The 20,626-nt window shown below is 45.1% G+C and overlaps 1 protein-coding gene across 1 annotated transcript in view; it reads right to left on the bottom strand.

Moving 5' to 3' along the window:
* Window positions 1–20,626, bottom strand: part of MTUS2 (microtubule associated scaffold protein 2) — a 1,510,781-nt gene that overhangs the window by 4,960 nt on the left and 1,485,195 nt on the right. Inside the window, exon 16 of the mRNA XM_085621650.1 lies at window positions 10,487–10,584. Coding sequence (XP_085477776.1) covers window positions 10,487–10,584 — 98 coding nt within the window. The remainder of the gene's footprint in view (window positions 1–10,486; window positions 10,585–20,626) is intronic.

Raw genomic sequence — 20,626 nt, 5'->3', positions numbered from 1 at the left:
TGAACTGGATAGTTTACAAAGTAAAGCAAAGTTGTGCAAGGTGCTGCTTTGTGTTACACCGCATCAAGGGAGCGTTCTATAGGCGGTGCATCGACGTTCCTGTGCAACCACCCATGGGTTTTGATGTAAATCCCTGTCAACAAACAATTGTAGACAGGGATTGGAACAAAAATTCTACACCTGCTCCAGGCAGGCATAACAACAAGAAATGTTTAACACTTTCCTCATTTTTCCTACCTTGCATGCATGCTCCATTGTACAACACACAAACAAAGCAGGAAAAGTGTTAAAGGATAGTTTTTTGCACTGTGATAGTCCCCTTCCAGTAAAAAACTATTCCTTACGGGATGTACACACCCGTGCAACTTTAGTTGTTGTGCTGTGTTGCGCTACTTTTAAATAAATCTGGGCAAGAGACCAAGTGAAGCACAGAGTGGCAAAACTCAGCAAACTCTGCTGATGGAGAGGAGCTTATCACCCACCCCTAATCAGGATACTTTTGCCATTAACCTTTATTGGTGCACTTTCCATAGGGGATGAGGTGTGCACACAATGCGCATTGTTATGTTATTTATTCAGCATTCTTTTGCTAGGCTTCTTGGCACTTGTGGAAACATACAGCACCACTTAAACCTAGGAGGAAAGTAAAAGAGATTACATCGCAGCAAGGAATTTAGCTACTACAAAGCCAGGTTTTTAATGGGAGTCTTTGTCCCGGCACGAAGATTTAACGTAAGGGAAATCCATAGTTTGGCAGCAGCCAGGATGGCGTGCTCCCCGAAGTTGACTGCTTTTGGTTTCGGAATAGACAGCAGAGAGACATTTGATGACCTGAGAGAGCACATAGGTTGATCAAGAGAAAATCTGTTGCCCATAAAAATGTTTTTTTTCAAAGTGTGGCTTATTCACAATTTTCAAGGTTTTGAAGGTCACATGAGGTCAAATGGACTGCTAGTGTAGTAACTTTTTTTTGCTGTCCCTGTAGCCTGTATTTGGAAAGAATTTCTATACTTGTGCTAGACAGACAGCTTAGCATAATCCATTCAGAACTGGATAACAGCATTGATTATATATATGTGAAAACTAGGATCCCCTGTACACCATGTGTGGCTAACTGGTATTCAAAAATAAAAGAACCAATTTACCAATTCAGAGGATGCCCAAACACACATAAGAAAAGCTGAGGTGAGGCATAAAAGTATTTTGTATTGTATTGTATGTAGGATTTGTATAGCGCTCTGTCATACAACGGGTATCCTGGCGCTGAGATTACCCTACGAACGCTATGCATATTTGCAATCATGCGGGCAGAAGGGAATAAAGCTACGACTGGGCAACATTAGTCCATAGGAAACAGCCATGTTTTTAGCTTCTTTCTAAAATTCAGCAGATTCTCAGTTTGTCCGAGATCAATCGGTAGTTTATTCCATAGATGCGAGGCTGCAGAGCTAAATTATCTGCCTCCCATCCCTGTTTTCTTAAATCTGGCTGTGCAACCAGTTTTGCTGATGATGAGCGGAGGTTTCTGGCTGGGGCATACTAGGAGAATTTGCTCTGCAGTGATCTATGGCCCACTCTGTGTACTGCTTTATGAACAATGCAGAGTGATTTGAATTGTACTCTCTGCAGAATCGGTAGCCAGTGGAGATCTTTCAGAGATAAGGACGCAGAGGACCTACATTATCTCTTTAATGCTAGCTTAGCTGCTATTGTTTCAATTCCCTGATCAGAGACATTCGTGCTTCAAGTAGCAAGGCATTGCAATAATCCAGCCTGCTCAACCAATTTTAATTTGCTATTTTAGAAAGTAATATATATAGAAGCTAGATTGCACCTGAATTACATTCAGATTAAATATCTGACAACCATAGCTGTCAGTAGAGTTTTTGTTATTAACAGGTAACCAATAAAAATATTTATTATGAAAAAGACTTGAATCGATGACTGGGTAGATCATTTTGAGGAAGTGCTGCTTTATGTAGAATTCACATGACACAGGGCAGCAAGTAAAGTTGTTGTGCTGTTTCAACAGAGGAGAGCAGGACAGTGCCAAAATAAGATGTGGCGCTGTTCTGCTCTCTCCCTTCACCTGTGCACTTCTGGCTGCCTTGAGCCAAAACAGACACCCTTGCACCATATTGTAATCGTGTCTGCTAGTGGGAAGCATAACCTTGTGCTGGAAGGGATACCATCCAGTCTAAAAACTAGGTTTTAAGGTATTTCTCACTTTTTATGTTTTCTGTACAATGCAAAACATATGCAAAGTTGAAAACGAGGAGAAATTAAAACATTTCTCCTTGTTATACCTGTCACCAGGAGGTGCAGGATTTTTGTATAAATTCCTGTCTATAATTATTGTAGATCGGGATTTGCGGCACAACCCGTGGGTGATTACATGAGAACACCCATGGACCACCCAAGGAATGCCCCCTTGACACAAAGTAACCCAAAGAAGCTCATGGCGCATGTTGGAAGGTGGGTTATTGGTAGGGGCAAATGTCGGTCTGCCACTAGCAATAAGGCCACCAACACATAATAGGACCCAGCATAGGTCTTAGAAAATTATTCCCATGCTCAACCCTTGGTAACGTGGCTGCGAGCAGACAGGCTTAACTTCAAAGACAGGTATGTAAAGCATTCAAAAACACCATTTCAGTAAATAATTAAGACACAACACAAAATAAAAATCCAACACCAATTTATAAAAATATGTAATATTTTTATCTTTTAAATGACACCAAAACGAAAAAAATCCACTGTAAGGAACCAGAGTTATGAATTTTTAAAGGTTAGTCACTTTCTAGTGCTTTGAAACCAACAGTGCCCCTTTTAGTCATTTCGTTTTCTCTGACAGGGACACACCTTTAGAAAAGGTTCTGAAGAATATCTCACCACTGTGTAGCCTTCTTCCGCAGGCTAGGTCCAGTTAGAACTCCTTCCTGAAGTTCTGCTTGCGGGTTCCAAAGTATCCAACACACTGTCCAAGGTTCTGGAATCTCCAAGAGGGTCCTTGAAAGTGTGAAACTTCAATCCCGCAATCCACTTGAACAAAACCCTTTCAAATCCACTGGCACTCCAGGCTGGGGATTCTTTGTGGGGATGTCCAGGTGAGCTCTGTTAACCTGTAGCTTGCAGGGAGTCTACTTCTTAGTCCTTTTGTAGCCAGGTAATCCACAGGGCTGCAGTTTTCAGATGGCCCAGTTTTCAGAGGTCAGGCCTTAGAAGTCTTTGCACAGCAGAACTTCGCAGCAGGGCACGTCTTGCTTCAAGTAAGTTTCAAGCAGCAGATCTGGCGGGCTCTGCCCCTCTCCGATACTTATTCACAATTCTCTGGGTCAAGCCACAGGTCACTTCTGACCAATGAAAGCAGGGTAACTCCTCATAGTTATGACCACATCCGGCAGAGTGTGGCATTATGTTGTCCCAGAGTTCATCTTTCTTCTAAATCCATAATGGCTGATTTTCTAGCAAGGACGTAAGAGCTGGCTAAACACACCCCCTGGGATGGCTTATTTCCATGGACTCTCCCCCTACCATCTGCACATACCTTCCTTAAGCCTAGCCCTGACTCTGGGTCAAGAGTGTCAAAATGAAACTGAAAGCCAGGCCTCCCCTCTGCCTTTGAAGAGCATAGTTTACGACTCCACCCCTGGCCTGGCATACCTTATAAACTAGCACACTGCCCTCCCAGCAGAGCGGCCCTTTATCACCTCTTCAAAGCAGCCTGGCTAATCCACTTATCTCTGACTAATCAGGGCAGACCACTGGAAGGCTGAATTTGGACTTACAAACAAGAAAGTCTTATAACTTCTTGTATGTACACTTTAGGAGAAATTCAACAATATAATATTGTTGGATTTACTACTACCATTCTGGGAAGTCTTTGAATGGTCCGGCTAGTCCTCTCCTATCAATATTTATTCATCTTTAACTTCCTACCATGTTAACCTATGGGCCATGGGGTTTGCAATGGGGAAATGACTTGGGCCAGTCTTCTAGCACCAAATTCGAATTTGGCCAGCAATTTACTGTTTCACAGCAGTCCTGGCACCCAGTGCTGCTTTTAAACTGACCTCAGGCTTCAGCACTGCACACATGCTAGTGCAGAAAAAGCTGCTGGCCTCTATACTACATACCCCAGGGTACTGGGAACCTCTAGGTAGTTTCAATCCCCTGCCCTATTATATACATCTAATGTGTTCCTTTCAGCTTGGCACTGGCCCTGGGCCTGGTTAGGCAGAGCCCAGGGTCAGTCAGAGTCAGTTACCACCAGTTCCAGTCAGCAAAAAGTTAGGGGGTGCCCAGGGCACAGGATGACTTTGCAACAGCGCAGTTTTCCATTTCTTTGGGTAAGAATCGAACAGAAATTACAATTTGTATTGTATTGTAAATCTCACCATAACACTTTGTGTTGGTTTGGAGTTACAAAAGTCACACATACTCGAAGCAAAGCATTAGTAAGTTTCTGGAGCAGATGTGAATATTATGGTATCCTATAGTACACCTTGGTTTGTGCAACTGTTTAGTTTCTGCGGGGACCTGCTCTATTTCAGGATAGTAGGAAAACCCACATACTGAAATTATCTCACTTGCTTCACTTTATGCATAAGCAAAGCTACACTTTCACAATAACACTATGGGGCCTAGTCACAAACTAATTTTGTAGTACATAAAGTTGTACCACCGTAGTATTACTCATGTACTGTGAGTTGATACAGGTGGCGACCTCCACGCCTACTATCCTGTGGCGATCTCCGGACACATAGATATACGTTTTCGTAGTAAATGTATAAGGGACAAGGAGAAGAAGCTGGAAAATGGGGAATATTTACTTCTAAATGAGAGGGGTTTAGGAAAATGTAAGGAAGGGTTTAGGGCAGGACATGCAAATACCAACACATACCCATAAACTAGCAATACCTTTCTATCCCCAAACTACACTTCTAAAGGTGTCAAAACAGGTGTAAATTTACTCAAATCCAGTATTGGAGTAAACCATGCAACACACATGGCTTCTCACACGTAATGCAATACACTACTTTATGGTTTAAATCTTTTACTGAGATCTTATCAAACAGTAAGCATGTAAAATAGCATGGGCAATTAAAGCCCCCAGTGAGTAAAGTACCCACTCTGGGGATTCCTAATAAATCCACAAGATAGAAAAACACAAAAATGAAACTTACGCTATCCCCACCCCTCCGCCCACCTCCCCTCTACCCCGTCCCCTCCACCCCGTCCCCTCCCCCGTCCATCCTGATGTTGAGAATTCTGGAGCCTGTCCCGATACCAGTTAGTGAATGTCATTTAAGTCGCTGCCTGTTGTTGATCTGAGAGCCGTAGAAGTCTCAGATACCTGGGGCAAGTTACTTCCCTGAATTCTGAGGGAAGGAGGGACAGAAATGGTTGCCAGAGGTCTCTGAATGCGGTGCCTTTCCCTGGCAGTCATTTTCTCCATCCCTAAAACCTGCCATATTCCCCGTGCCAACCTGTGAATGAGGGGGTCTGAGGCGTGCACCAATGGGTCAGGAAGATCTGTACTGCTGAGCCTAGTGCGATTTCAATTAGGCGGCCTCTTCGGAATTTGAGAGGGTATGTCAGGGGATTCGGGAGGCCTAGTAAAACATAGGCGGGAAACCTTAGTATTTGTGTGTCCAGGTGTTTATCCATCTAGTCAAGAACCTGAGTCCAGTAAGGTTGTAAGAGTTCACAGTCCCAAAGGATATACACCAGAGTGCCGGTTTTCCCACAGCCCCGCCAGCAGTCTGCGCTCTGTCGTGAGTCCACTAAGTGTAGGCGCTCAGGAGTGTAATACCAGTAAGTAGCTATTTTCGTCATTGTCTCGGTCAGTCCCGTGTGGTAGGCTGAGTGGCGGGCTCTGTAATACACCCCTTCCCATTCTTTGTGACTGAGTGACCTACCCAGATCTCGCTCCCAGCTCGCTCGGCTGCCGCTGTATGTATGTGTGTGTCTGGCAAGGAGCATTTTATGTAAGTCTGAAATGAGTTTGTCGGATGTGCGTGTGAGGAGCCATTTTTCATATGCAGAAAGAGGTCTGTAAGCGTGCGGTTTGATATCCGGATGCAGTGCCCAGTGTCGAACCTGGAGATTTCGTAGTCGCTCAGTTTCTGGGATCCCGTATTACGATTTAACCTGTTGGAAGGAGATGATCCTGACTAGGTCGAACAGGTGACTCAGGTACCGACAGTCGGTAAATCGCCAGCGTGTGCCTGCCGCCTCGCCCATGCCCGGCTGGAATTCCGGGTTGTCGAAGATGGGGGTGAGCGGGGAAGGAAACATAGTTAGGTTATGTTTAGTGCTAATGTTATCCCAAGCCTCCAAGGACACCCTTGTGATGTATGACGTGTAAAGGTTAGGGGGTCTGTGTGCCCTTCGAAGGAAAGGGACCATCTGAAGGGAAGTGGCAGCTACCGCCCGGTCTTGAAAGAGCCAGTGTTTTTCGGATTCCACCCGGTTCCATGCGACCAGGTAGCGCATTTGTGTTGCTTGGAAATAAAGTTGGAGATCGGGGAAGCCGAGACCACCGTCTTCGGGAGGGAGGGCTGCTATAGTATGTTTCAAACAGGGCTTGAGGCCTTTCCATATAAACTGCGCCAGCTGCGATTGGGTCTGTTGGAACCACCCAGTGGGCGGGCCGGGCAGCAGAGTTTGGAATACGTATAGGATCTGGGGCAAGATGGTCATTTTGGTGGCCGCCACTCTGCCAAGCCAGGAGAGTGGGTAGTGTTTCCATTGGCTCAGTTCCGAGCGGATTCGGGCCCGGAGCCGGGCATAGCTGATGGTGGCCATTGCCAGGATAGAGGGGGCCAGTTGGATCCCTAGATAAGGGATTGAGTCTTCGGACCATTGTACAGGGTGCTGCCCCTAAAGACATGTCCGGGTGGAGGGAGACAGGGAGAGGTCAAGTGCGACAGATTTATCTAAATTAACTTTAAACCCGGAGGCCTGTGCAAAGTGTTCCAACTCCAGAAAACAGGCTCCCTGGGCTAGGCCCGGGTTTGAGAGGGAAATCAGGACATCATCCGCGTATAATCTGATGGTGTGGATATCGCTCCCAAATGTAATCCCTGTTATGGAAGGATTGCGCCGAATTCGCTTGGCTAAAGGCTCCATAGAGAGTGCAAAAAGAAGGGGTGAAAGGGGACACCCCTGTCGCGTACCTCTACCTATAGGGAATCGGGTGGATGTGTGGCCGTTCACTCGAATCATGGCTGTGGGGAACCGATAACATTTCAAAATGCGCGTGATCTGACAATGAAGCTACCCCTATATCGACAGTAGTCAAGAGTGTGTGCAGGGACAAGGTACCCAAGAAGTAGTCCAGCCTAGCGTATGTCTTATGTGCACTGGAATAAAAGGAGTATTTGTGGCTATGGGGGTGGGAGCAGCGCCATAGATCCTGCAGGTCCAGATCTTGTAGTCTGGCTAACCCTGCCACAGAGAGTGCGCCTGCCTGGTCCGTGCGCTGACACAATCTGTCCGTTATGTTGTCGAAGACGAGATTCAGATCCCCGCCCAATAGTATCCGGTGCTCAGCGGTACCTGTGGCCTCAGTGAGTGCAGCATGTATGCATTTTTCTTGCCCTTCTTTGGGAGCATATATCGATCCAATCATGAATATCAGGCCACCTAACGTGAATAAGTAGGTGAGGAGTCTCCCCTTTAATTCGGCTTCTTTCTGGAGGACTTTCCCCTGAAATAAGTGGGAGACCCAGATTGCTAACCCGGCCAATTTAGTTGGGCCGTAGGAGAACATTTGAATCGGGAATATATAGGATCTGAAGCGGTGGCAGTCTTTCGGCAAGAGATGCGTCTCCTGTAAGAGGCACATGTCAGCTTTGGTAGCGTCAAGATAAGAGAGGACCGCTCTGCGTTTGACCAGATTGCTGAGGCCCCGCACGTTCAGGGTAAGAATCTTAAGGGTGGTGGGTGGCATCTATGTAGGTATGAGGTCAGAAGCCGTGATAAGTAGGGCCACAGTTGGCCACCAATGTGGTAGAGGTCTGGCCACTGAAGTCGGGGGAAGATCGAGGCAGATGTCTAAGCAACAGGACGGATGGATGGACGTGGGAACCCAGAACCAAAATATAAAAACCCAGAAAACAAAAACAAATGCAAAAGCAATACATTACTTTAGAAAACAATGTAGGCACGGACTTACAACACCATCCCATATGAACTAAGGTTAAAATCATTACAGTACTTCAACATTTAAATATATATGTATGTTTAAAAAACAATATATATATATATATATTTTAAATTATTTTAAACAAAATAATACATTTTTAAAATACTAAACGGTGAAACTTATTACAAGTCAAAATATTTAAGTTAATTAAACTTTTTTTTTTAAATTGCTAACATGAAATAGAAATAAAAATGTAGGCGTGGATGGAATTTAATTATTGTTTAAAAATGATTTATAAATTATATTACTATATACAAATTCATTAGTTATTTAATACACATTTAATCTGAGGAGTAAATGTGCAGTAACATTATTTTCTATTAGTTATAACTAAGATATGATATATTAGTAAATATTTATCAATAATTTACATTTACATTAATAATATTTGTAATAATTTTTAAAGAATAATAGACTTTATTAATTTTCCCTATAGTTTCCCATTGGGAGATCTTCACCACAGTGGCAGAGAACTCTGTCTATGTGTACAAAGGTACTTGCAGGAACTATACACTTGTAAATCATGTTGTAGGATGCTCCACCCCGATTCAAGGGGGTGGAGAAATGCAAGTCTACATCCAGATGTAAATCTACACTCGGAAATGGTGAATAGAAAGAAACTGAACCGTGACATCTTGGTGTAGTTGTACATACACACATGTATATTTACCTTTGTGAATAGGCTCTTAAACAAGTAAACTATCCAATATGTGTGTGACACCAAAACATTCCCCAAACAAGCCACACTGCATTGAAGTACCTCCACACACTTGTGCCTTATATGCTTAACCATCCTCTCTTACTCCGTGTGCTACAATACATACCATGGACAAAAGCACCAAAACTACAATAGGAAAAATAACTCTGGCCAGCACTCATAACATCAAAAATCTTCCCACCGAGGTCACATTAGAAACCCACTCTATTCTGCACAAGTACACCCATACGCAGCGCTACATATATGTTAATAATGTACAGCATAATCCCTTTGCAAACAACGGAAGGCAATATATGGCAGCTCTTTTAAATTCAATTTCAAAGGCAGTGTCCTTCTGGCAACAATCTTCGCTTCGCCCCATGCACAGTGATATGACATGAGGGAACTCTGCCATTCATAAGTGCTACGAAAACGCTTACTTAATACTGCACGCCACACTGCATTCATTCATCACTTCATCCACACTGGTGTGCCTTATAAGCTAGAGCATCCTCTCTCACTCCTTTAGCTTCACTACATACCTTAGACACCATGATATAAATACAATAGGAGCATAACTGGTCACCCCTCATAACATGGCAAAAGTTACCACAGAAGTTACACCAGAAACCCGCACTGTTCTATCCAAGCACACATATAGCTACATGCTACCCATCCACGAATGAGCTTGAACACCTCATTTGGGTTATGAAGCACTATATAAATGCAAATAAAATACAATATGATGATCCCTTTTGTAAAAAACTGTACATGAAAAAACACAAACAAGATCTTTTTACTTCCATATCAAGTGCAATGTTCTTCTGGCAATCATCTGGTGAAACAATTTCACTATTACAGGCATACAATATTTTGACATGAGAAACATATATATTGTAAATTGAAGAATGTAATATAACAATACTGGTAGTATGAGATGGTGTGCATCCTAGGACCTTCTGTTATCCATTTGAAAAATAAGGTATGAAGGATCAGTACAGAAACCTGAAGTTCAAGAGATTTCATGGAGAAGCAGCTCTGGAAGTTTGAGATTTTGATAAGAATTCTCTAGAGGCTCAATCAGTGGCTTTTAAAGCACAATTATATTCTGAAACTCCAAGGAGTGAGGGCTATTTAATTGCATGGAACAGGCATTTTATTCTTTTACCGGAATCTGAAAAGCAAAAAGGAACTGTGGCTCACAAATTCAGAGATTTGTTAAAAAAGACCACCACAGACTGAAAACCGATTTACCGAGCATTCACTGTTCCCTAGGATGAAATCCCTTCCTATCAGTTCACCCGGCGCATCGTGGAAATTCAATTTATGCTAGTGGATCTGGGTCTTCTGGATGTTGAAGGGCATAATATTGGTGGTGGTACTTATAGCGGGGTTGGAATATAGGAGAATTGCTCATTTAACTGGCTTGACACAGGACTATATTTCAAGGGACAATTGAATTGGTTGCTCGTTAAGCTGGGACCTGGCAACTGTATTTCAATAAATGAACAATAGACTTATCTTTTCGAAATATGTATGCAAACATATATTTTTCAGCTACAGATAAACATACAGACCTTGTTACAGCAACATTCTGATCAATTCTAACTTTCAGGTCTTCATTTTGCTGTTGAAGCACTTGTATTCTTTCTTCCAACCTCACATTTATGTCGACCTATAAAAAGAAGGACTGTTAAAAATGTATAGAAGCAGTGAGCAAAAACAAAACCTCCAGCCACATTGGAAGGTGGAAGCAAAATAACAATTGTACAATGCACCCTACGTATTTTATTTGCATAACTTATTTATCTCGTTCCAATTGTGCGGGAAGATATTGTAGGTTGTATGCCTGATAATAGCCTTGTGGGAAAACTTATGCTCAAGTTAGTAGGCCTCAGTTATCGTGACAAACAAGTTACTTACCTTCGGTAATGCTTTTTCTAGTGGATATAATATCTGCCTGTGGATTCCTCACCTTCTGAATACCTCCTGCGCCAGCATTCCGCGGAAATTCTTTCCTAGCTTTCCCACGTCGACGAGGACATCATAATAGCACGGCTCCGCTCGCGACTCCGAATGACATCACCAGAGCCATAAGAGGACCTCGTCGGCGTGCTGACGTCAGTTCCAACCATTTTTTCTGTGCCACCGAGGCAGATGGGCGGACCGACGCATTTCCACATGTATACATAGTATACTAAACATATACATATATACAAATGCATAACCAAAAAAGGTATGGAGAAATAGCAACAGATCAAGCATTTCCCACTATTAAAACATAAACATGATTAAGACATGTTAAAAACATTCATGTCAAACAGTTAAAGCATTTTTTGGTAGAAACAGGTGGACAACGGGGAGGTGGGTGGGACCATGAGGAATCCACAGGCAAATATTGCATCCACCAGAAAAAGCATTACCAAAGGTAAATAACGTGTTCTTCTGATGGATACTTCTGCCTGTGGATTCCTCACCTTCTGAATAGAATCCCAAAGCCGTACCTCTCCCGGAGGAGGGTGTCCACCTGACTAAACCAAAAAATCTTGCAAAACAGAACGAACAAAATGACCATCCCTCCTAACCTCCGAATCCAAGCAGTAATGCTTTGTAAAGGTGTGGAGGGAGGCCCAAGTCGCTGCTTTACAAATATCAATAACAGGAACACCTCTAGCCAAAGCAGAAGAAGTAGACTTAGCTCTGGTGGAATGAGCTCTGATACCTTCAGGAGGGCCCTTCTTGGCCAAGGCGTAGCAAATCTTAATGCACAAGATGATCTACCTTGAAAGTGTCTGCTTGTGCACAGCCCTGCCTTTCATTCGTCCAATGTAGCCCACAAAGAGCTGATCGTCCAGTCTCAGATCTCTTGTTCTGTCCAAATAAAAGCTGACAGCTCTCTTAGGGTCCAAACGATGAAGTCTCTCCTCCTACTTGGAAGGGTGAGGGGGAGGATAGAAGGTAGGTAAAGTAATGGACTGTCCCATATGGAAAGGAGTAACCACCTTGGGAAGGAAAGGTCCTTAGAACCAACTGATCTGCATGAATGGTCAGAAATGGAGGTTTAGAACTAAGAGCCTGAAGCTCACTTACCCTCCTAGGCAAGGTAATGGCAATCAAGAAAACCGTTTTAAAAGAGAGAAGCCTCAAAGGACAACTATGAAGCGGCTCAAGTGGAGAACCCATTAAAAAGGTAAGAATGAGATTCAAATCCCACTGAGGCATAATTAAAGGAGTTGGAGGAAACTTGTTTGTAAGGCCCTTAATGAACCTCATGACTATGGTGGGCTTAAATAAAGACAGCTGGTCTGGTAAACATAGAAAAGCCGACAAATAGCCCTTAACAGTGGCCACAACACAACCCTTCTGGGCCAAGAATAGCGAAAACTGAAGAACATCCGACAAGTGGGCCTTTAAAGGATCAATGGATCTCTCTCCACACCATTTAACGAATCTAGACCATCTGGAAGAGTAAACAGACTTTGTGAAGTGTCGCCTGGACGATAAAATAACATCCACCACATCCGGTGGGAAAGAGAAGGAATTCAGGTCGCCCCGTTCAATCTCCAGACATGAAGGTGCAGGATCTGGAGGTGGGGTGTAGAACCTGCGACTGCGAGAGGAGGTCTGCCCTGAGAGGGAGACAGAGCGGAGGGTGCAATGCGAGGTGAAGAAGATCTGTGTAAAAAACCCTTCTTGGCCAATCCAGGGCGATCAATATGACTTGGGACCGGTCTTGGCGAATCTTTCTCAGAACCCGAGGGATCAAGGGTATGGGAGGAAATGCGTAAAGGAGTTGTGAGCTCCAATTCAATTGAAACGTCTCCCTGCATCGGAAACGGGAGACTGCAGAACAACGGGCAGTGCGCGTTCTCGTGGGTGGCAAACAGGTTCAACCGAGGAGACCTCCACATCTGGAAGATGTGATGGACCACCTCCGGATGAAGCCGCCACTCGTGATTCAGAATAATTCCGACTGAGACTGTCCGCACGAATATTCAGCACACAGGCTAGATGATTTGCAAATACACAAACCTGATGGTTCTGAGCCCAGGACCAGAGTCGCAGAGCCTCTTGACAGAGACGATACGACCCTACACCTCCCTGTTTTTTGATGTACCACTTCGCGGTAGTGTTGTCCATCAGGACCTGAACCGACTGACCGCGAAGGGAAGGAAGGAAAGCCTTTAGTGCCAAACGTATCGCTCGCAATTCCAAAAGGTTGATGTAAGCAACCTTTCCTCTGGAGACCAAAGACCTTTGACCTCCAGATCCCCCAGATGAGCACCCCACCCTAGACTGGAGGCATCCGTAATCACTGTGGCCCCAGGTGGAGGAAGCTGAAAGGGCTTTCCTTGAGACAGGTTGCCCTGCACACCCCACCAAGTCAACTCCGCTGCAGCTTCTCTGGAGATTCTGACCTTCTCCCCGAGATCTCCATTGTGTTGATACCACTGCCTGCGGAGGCACCACTGGAGTGCCCTCATGTGCCAGCGCGCACGACTGACCAACAGTATGCAGGAAGCGAACAGACAGAGCAGGCATAGAACTTCAGGACTGGAACAACCGCTCCATTGTGAAACAAAGGAATCGTCTCCTGTATGTCGAGAACCCTCTGCAGAGGCGGAAATGCCGGACACACATTAGTGTCCAGTATTGCCCCTATGAACAGGCAGCGCTGAGAAGGCACCAGGTGAGATTTGGGTACATTTATTGAAAAACCCAACTTGAACAACGGCTGTGTTGTTGCTTGCAAGTGGCATATCACTAACTCCGGAGACTCTGCTTTCAACAGCCATTCGTCCAGGTAGGGGAAAACAGGAACCCCTAACCTTCTGAGATGTGCTGCTACCACTGCCATCACCTTCGTAAAGACTCGAGGTGCGGAAGTGAGACCGAACGGAAGAACCGCAAACTGATCATGTTGCGATCCTACCATGAACCGGAGATACTTCCAATGCGACTTCAGGATGGGAGGATGAAAATACGCATCCTGCAGATCGATGGACACCATCCAGTCTTCCTGTTGCAGCGCAAGAAGAACCTGAGCCAAGGTCAACATTTTGATCTTTTCCTGCCTGAGGTAAAGAGTCAAAATCCTGAGGTCCAAGATCGGCCTTAATCGACCGTCCTTTTTGGGGATCAGGAAATACCGGGAGAAGCATCACTGACCCTTTTCCTGCTCCCAAACAACCTCTATCGCACCTTTCTGTAACAAGGTAAGAACTTCCTGCTGTAAAAGCAGTAAGTGGTCCTCTGAGCACCAACCCTGGCGAGGAGGGTAAGGAGGAGGTAACTCTAAAAAAGGGAGGGTGTACCCATTCTCTACAAGATTTAAAACCCAACAACCTGAAGTGATCGATTTGTCAATCTTGTAGAAAGCGGGACACCCGACCCCCTACCAGACCAAGATGCTCTAAGATGGGGGATGCTTTCCTGAAGTACCAACGGTGGCGGGAGGAGAAGTGGTGGAGGAGGCGGATTGGTGCCGAGAGGCTCCCCTAAGACGTCCTTTATTTTTCCCTTTGTACGATTTGAACAAAGGATTCTGCTGCTGCTGCTGGCTCTGTTGGGGGCCACGAAAGGAAGCGGTACTTCCAAAACCACAATACCGCTTGTAGCCGTATCCCCGAGACTGCGTCCGAAGGCCTAGAGACATTGCAGTTGCTCTGCTATCCTTAAAACGCTGCAAGGCAGAGTCAGCCTTAGTTCCAAACAGTCTCGACCCATCAAAGGGCAAATCCAGCAGAGTCGCATCAACATCAGGAGAAAATCCGGACGATCTAAGCCTAAGCCACAGAAGACCCCATCACACGAGCCACAGTCAGCAGTGTCCAGACCCGATTGTATCAGCTGACGGGCCGAGCTTGAGAATCAGAAAGGGCCTTCAAGAAATTATTCCGATCCTCTTCAGGCAACTTTGGAGCTAGCTGCTTGACTGAGTCCATCAGAGCATGGATATACCTCCCAAAGGAGACAGGTAGCATTAGTGGACTTTAGGGCCATACTCGCAGAAGAAAATACCTTCTTTGCTGTTTGCTCTATTTTTTTAGAATCCCTATCACCAGGTATGGTAGGGAAAAAAATAGAAGATTGCTTCGAACAAGAAGCCTGGACCACCAAGCTTTCCGGCGACGGATGCGAAGACAGAAAAGCCGGATCCCCAGGACCAGGCCTGTACCTTCTTGAAATGGAACGAGAAACTGCAGGCGCAGACAAGGGCTTCTAACAAACCTCCAAAATAGGCTCCGTCAAAGCCTCATTAAAGAGTAGCAGAGGTTCAGAGGCTGTAGAAGGTGTATTAAGAACCTCAGTCAGGATATTAGATTTTACTTCCGCTGAAGGAAGCTGCAGATCTAGCAACTCAGCTGCCTTCCTTATTACCACATGATAAGGAGCAATGTCTTGCAATACTCCAGCTTTGGAGATGAGAGATCATACTCAGTAGAAGTATCCAATCCACTGGCCTCCTGTAAGCCCTCAAACTCGTCCACAGACTCAACAATCTCTCCTTCCTCCTGCCCCTGCGCATATTGCTCATCCTCAAGGAGCCTCTGCGCCTCTCTCCTAGAGAGCTGTTTAAGATTTGGAGTCAGCGGCGCCAGTGAGGACATCACCAGCATCGATGGAGGAGCCTCAGCTTCAAATCTTGGCGTTGATCAAATCCGAGTCGGCGCCGACTCAACAGCAGAAGGGGTCCGAGGAGCCGGAGTGGAAGACCTCGGCGCCAGAGTGGAAGACCTCGGCGCCAGAGTGGAAGACCTCGGCGCCAGAAAATGCCAAGCCGGAGTCGTCGGCAAGAATGGCACAAAGGGTGCTTGAGCATAGTGGTGAGGCACACCCAAGTTAAAGGCCAAAGGACCCACAGGGCCCGAAGGCGCACCAGATGGAGTAGAGGCCCTGGCAAACATGCCAAACTTCGCATTAAGAAAATGCGTAGGGTCTGATCCAGGAACAGGAAAAGGAGGATATGGATCTGTACCTTCCTGAACAGAAACCACCTGAGGCTGAACTGGAGCCTGCGGAGCCAGAGACGGCACCCACACAGGTGAAGCCACATGGCCTGGAGACGACTCCCTGGGCGTCACAGACATACCAGGAGCCGGAGAACCTTCAGGCGACGAAGAGCTTAGCTGGAGAAGGCTACCTCGACCTCGAAGCCCTGACCTTTGCCGAGCGGCGCCGAGAGCCATGTCTCTTCTTAGACTTCTTATGTTTTCTTGACTTCGAAGTGTGAGAAGATGACAACTTCATTCGTTTATGACCCCACTTCTACTTTTTGGTTCTGGCTATAAACAGCTTAGCCTCACGCTCCTTAATGGCCTTCGGATTCATCTTCCTGCAGCTTCGACATTCATCGACGTCGTGATCCGAAGACAAGCACCAAAGGCAATCATCATGCGGGTCAGTGATCGACATTTGACCGCCACACTCCCTGCAGGGTTTAAAACCGGACTTCCTAGAAGTAGCCATTAGAAATCCTCGAGGATACAAAGTTTTCTCTATAGAAAATGGAGAGTCCCAAGAAAAACCGTTGCGCGTCGAAGGCGCGGAAAAAAGGGAACTGACGTCACATGCCGATAAGGTCCTCTTATGGCTCCGGTGACGTCATTCGGAGTCGTGAGCGGAGCCATGCTATTATGACGTCCTCGACGACATGGGGGAGCTAGGAAAGAATTTCTGTGGAATGCTGGCACAGGGGGTATTCAAAAGGTGAGATATCCACAGGCAGAAGTATCCATCAGAAAAGTCAATTTCAAAGACCATAGGCTTTATTGGTTCATTGGGGAAAGTTATGTAAAATGCCATGGGTTTGATCTGCCTATTATGTAGATCGTGTTCAAGACTGTAGACAGATATTTTTGTTACATGGAATCTCACAGATTACCTTAGTACGCTAGGTGTTTGTTGCTGATTACCTCCTTTGACAAACCCTGGGAGTAGAGGAGTTACGCTGTAAAAATTCTTGACAGACCAGCTTAAGAGAGCTGGCAGGTTTGGCTATCTGGCAGGCTCTTGTAATTAAAAATACATACATATATATTTGCATGTACATATAGAGAGTAGGTTTGGGTTAATCCTCTTCTGCCATTTGCCTGTCCGAGTGTCATTCACGCTCTACTTGAACCACAACAGAATATTGCATGGGGCAGTAGGGTCAGTTCACTTCATTTAAGGGCTCTATTGCCCTGTGAGTGATGGCATTTTGGCTGATCACATGTGTAGATCCACCTGTAAATGCGCCTGTTTCAGTGCTGGGGCTGATTGTACAGTCCTGTTTTCCATTTTCTCCTTTTATGGGACCCTTTCATTTCTTTTTTTTCTCCTTTTTAGGTCTTGCTTGGGTATGGAAAGAGGCCTACTGTCAGCTTTCAATGGCCCTAGAGCCCGCTGATTCCTTAGCATTGGTTGGTTATTGTCACTCACATTTACTTTGTTTGCTTTTGTGGGCTTTTCTTACTCTTCTTGTGTTTGTCCCTCCCCTGAAGCATAGCCTCATCACTTGCACCCTTCACCGTTTAGTTTACAGGAACTGCTTATTTCTTTTTGGTTAGGCAATCCGTGAGATTGCATGTGTTTTCCACGTCTCCCTTGTGTGCTTTTCTAGCCCTTTCCCTCTGTATTGCTCTCTCTCACCCGTGTGCTTCTCCCCACCCACTCTATGATGCACTCACTTTGTGTGCTTCTCCTGCACTGCTCCTTTGCTTGTGTACATCTTGAGTGCTGCTTCCCCATCTCACCTGTGCAACTTGCTGCCCACTCCTCCCACTCACCAGCTCCTGCTGCTGCCCACTCCTCTCACCACAGACATTTTTTATGTTTTTTTTAATAGAAAGGACCAAGCAACAAATTGCTGCAGGCCTGTCTGCCTAAAAAGTGCTTTTGAGCTACTATTTCGTTTCGGTTTTGTTTTTTTATTTGCTCATCCATTTCCATCTGTAAATAAAAATTGTCTGTCATTTTTAGGCGTGCATACATAACAGATCATATGCTTGCCTACAAAATTACATTGTCATGAGGTGTCATAGCCAGAACCCGATTTCTCTGAAACTTACAAGGTAAGGCAGAATTCTCTGCCTCAACCAGCACCCCATACTGCCAATTACACCCAGACCTAGATGACACAAATACTCACATATCATCCTCACAACCCAAAAACACTGACTCATATACACCCCACTAACTACCACACACCCTCAAACTATAGAACACACATTCCAAATCATGCTCATTAATGCTTGCTTTGCAGTACTCTGAGCACCAGACACCACAGACACCATTACTTATCACAAGCTTGACACCTTCTTCATTACAGAAACATGGTTCACTCCCAGATGCTTGCACATCATCAATGTTCCTCTCCTCACAGACTACAGAAGGGAGGAAGCCTCACTGTGATCCCCAAGTCCCCCTAGAAAATACTGATAATTTTTTTTAAAAGATAGTGAAATCATTACTTTCAGAACAAACGTGACTTCAAAAACTGCTCTCACATCTGGATGGTAGTAACACTCTGCTCCATGGCTTCCCAGACTCCACATTGACCCTCCTCCAGAGGGCACCCTAAACACCGCAGTATGTCTTAAAACCGGCCTGAAGAAATATGAACACATCACCCCCATTCTGGTCTGAACCCTCTTTCAAACCAGTTTACAAGGCCATAACGACCAGCACCACTGCTTATCTTGCAAACTCACCATCTCTGGTGTCTCTCAGCACACCCGCTGCCAGGATACCAACAGACTCGAGAGTAAGAAGGGTAGAAAAGAAAAAACAATGCAGCAGGCCTAATTCTGTCCACTCAGGATCTGGAACAACAATCTCACATCCATCAGCACTGGCCCAATGCTGTTGTAATTAAGAAGTTGAAGAGGCATCTCTATAAAAAATACTACATCACAATACAGTAACAATTCACTTCTGTTGCAAGTGATAACCGCTCTTATCACTTGTTGACTGTATGCTTGGCTTTGACCATGTACAGCACTCTGCTGTCTTTTGGTAGGATCACTCTATACAAATACAACACACGTATATACAAACACACCATAGCTTACTTTTTATATTACATGTAATTTTGGTCATACACTACTGATACTGGCTATAGAAAAGATATATTTACAAATACAGTACTCCCATGCTGTGCTGAGAAAATACATTTGGTTCCATGAATTGAAGTACACAGTTGATATGCTACAAGGTGTTGCATTTAATTTTTCAGATATCTAAGGGATATTAATTTTTTCAAACTTATCGCATGAGAAAGTAGCAGCAATAAAGAAAGAACGCAAGGAGAGAAGAACCCTTGAGAAGAGGGCTTAGAAAAAGTCAAATGGATGGATGTTTTGTTAAGTTATTATAATGTTCCACCATATTTAATAGGTCTGTTACCTTTGGAAGAATCTACTGTGCGTTTATGTGTGCTTTATTGGCGTGCTGGGGCATCTAAAGAACGTCTGTAAGCAAGATGCAAGACCCCAAAAAAACAACCTCTTAGAGGTGGGAAAGACCTGTTAAGTAAATTGTCTTTCAAAGCTCGATCTGACAAAAATGAAGGGGAGCCCCCTACCAGGAATGTCCACTCTACTAATAACAGCAAACTATGTAATCCATTTAAGATCACCTGTACCAGCATTTTCAAATAGACACTGTTGGTACACAACTATCCAGCGCAAAGTGCAAACATTGTGCAAAAGTAGGTCGCACACTGCTCGTCACACCAGCAAGTTGCCCCAAAGGACTGTGGGAAATGCAGTGGCGACAGCGGGTACGCCTATGCCACGATATGTAAATAGAACAGTATGTGTTGCGTTAGCCATCCCTGGACACGTGTTCTTCACCTGTTTTAATTACATTTTGGCAGTCCACGCGGCACCCCTTTACACTGACCTGCTCCCTGCTGACGAGAGGCAACTACCTCGAAACACGTGTCCAGGGATGGCTAATGCATACACATACTTTTCTACATACATCGTGGCATAGGCGTACTCGCCGTCGCCACTACATCTACCACAGTTCCTTGGGGCAACTTGCTGGTGTGACGAGCAGAGTGCGACCAACTTTTGAATCATTTATTACGGCTCCCTTGAGCCAACGGGCTGACGAGCCTTGGACCTGCACCTGCGCGCCATGAGAGGTACTTCACCTGTTTTAATTACATTTTGGCAGTCCACGCGGCACCCCTTTACACTGACCTGCTCCCTGCTGACGAGAGGCAACTACCTCGAAACACGTGTCCAGGGATGGCTAATGCATACACATACTTTTCTACATACATCGTGGCATAGGCGTACTCGCCGCCGCCACTACATCTACCACAGTTCCTTGGGGCAATTTGCTGGTGTGACGAGCAGAGTGCGACCAACTTTTGAATCGCAAAGTGCAAACATGTCTTGTTTTAACCAATTGACTCCTCTATTAGATCTGGTTGATGCTGATGATAGTAATGGCTCTTCCCTGAACAATCCAGGTTGCTCAAACTCACTCACTCACCCTGAATCATGTGTTACAATGGCAACAGCTTCCAAAGATTGCGCAGATAAGTAAAATTGCTAGGTGAAAGATTAGAGGTCCTTGAGGTATTAATTACAAATATTGTTAGGGGAGAGACACAACTAGCGGGCCAAAAGAAGGGGGTTAGCAGGGTAGTGGCACCAACAGTCATTGCCTCAGTGTTGAATTGTATCCAACAGACAAGTATCAAGTCTCTCAATAGGTCT

This window comes from Triturus cristatus, chromosome 8 (genome assembly GCF_964204655.1).
Source record: "Triturus cristatus chromosome 8, aTriCri1.1, whole genome shotgun sequence".
NCBI classification, from domain to species: domain Eukaryota; kingdom Metazoa; phylum Chordata; class Amphibia; order Caudata; family Salamandridae; genus Triturus; species Triturus cristatus.
This window is presented reverse-complemented; position numbering and strand designations above follow the sequence as displayed.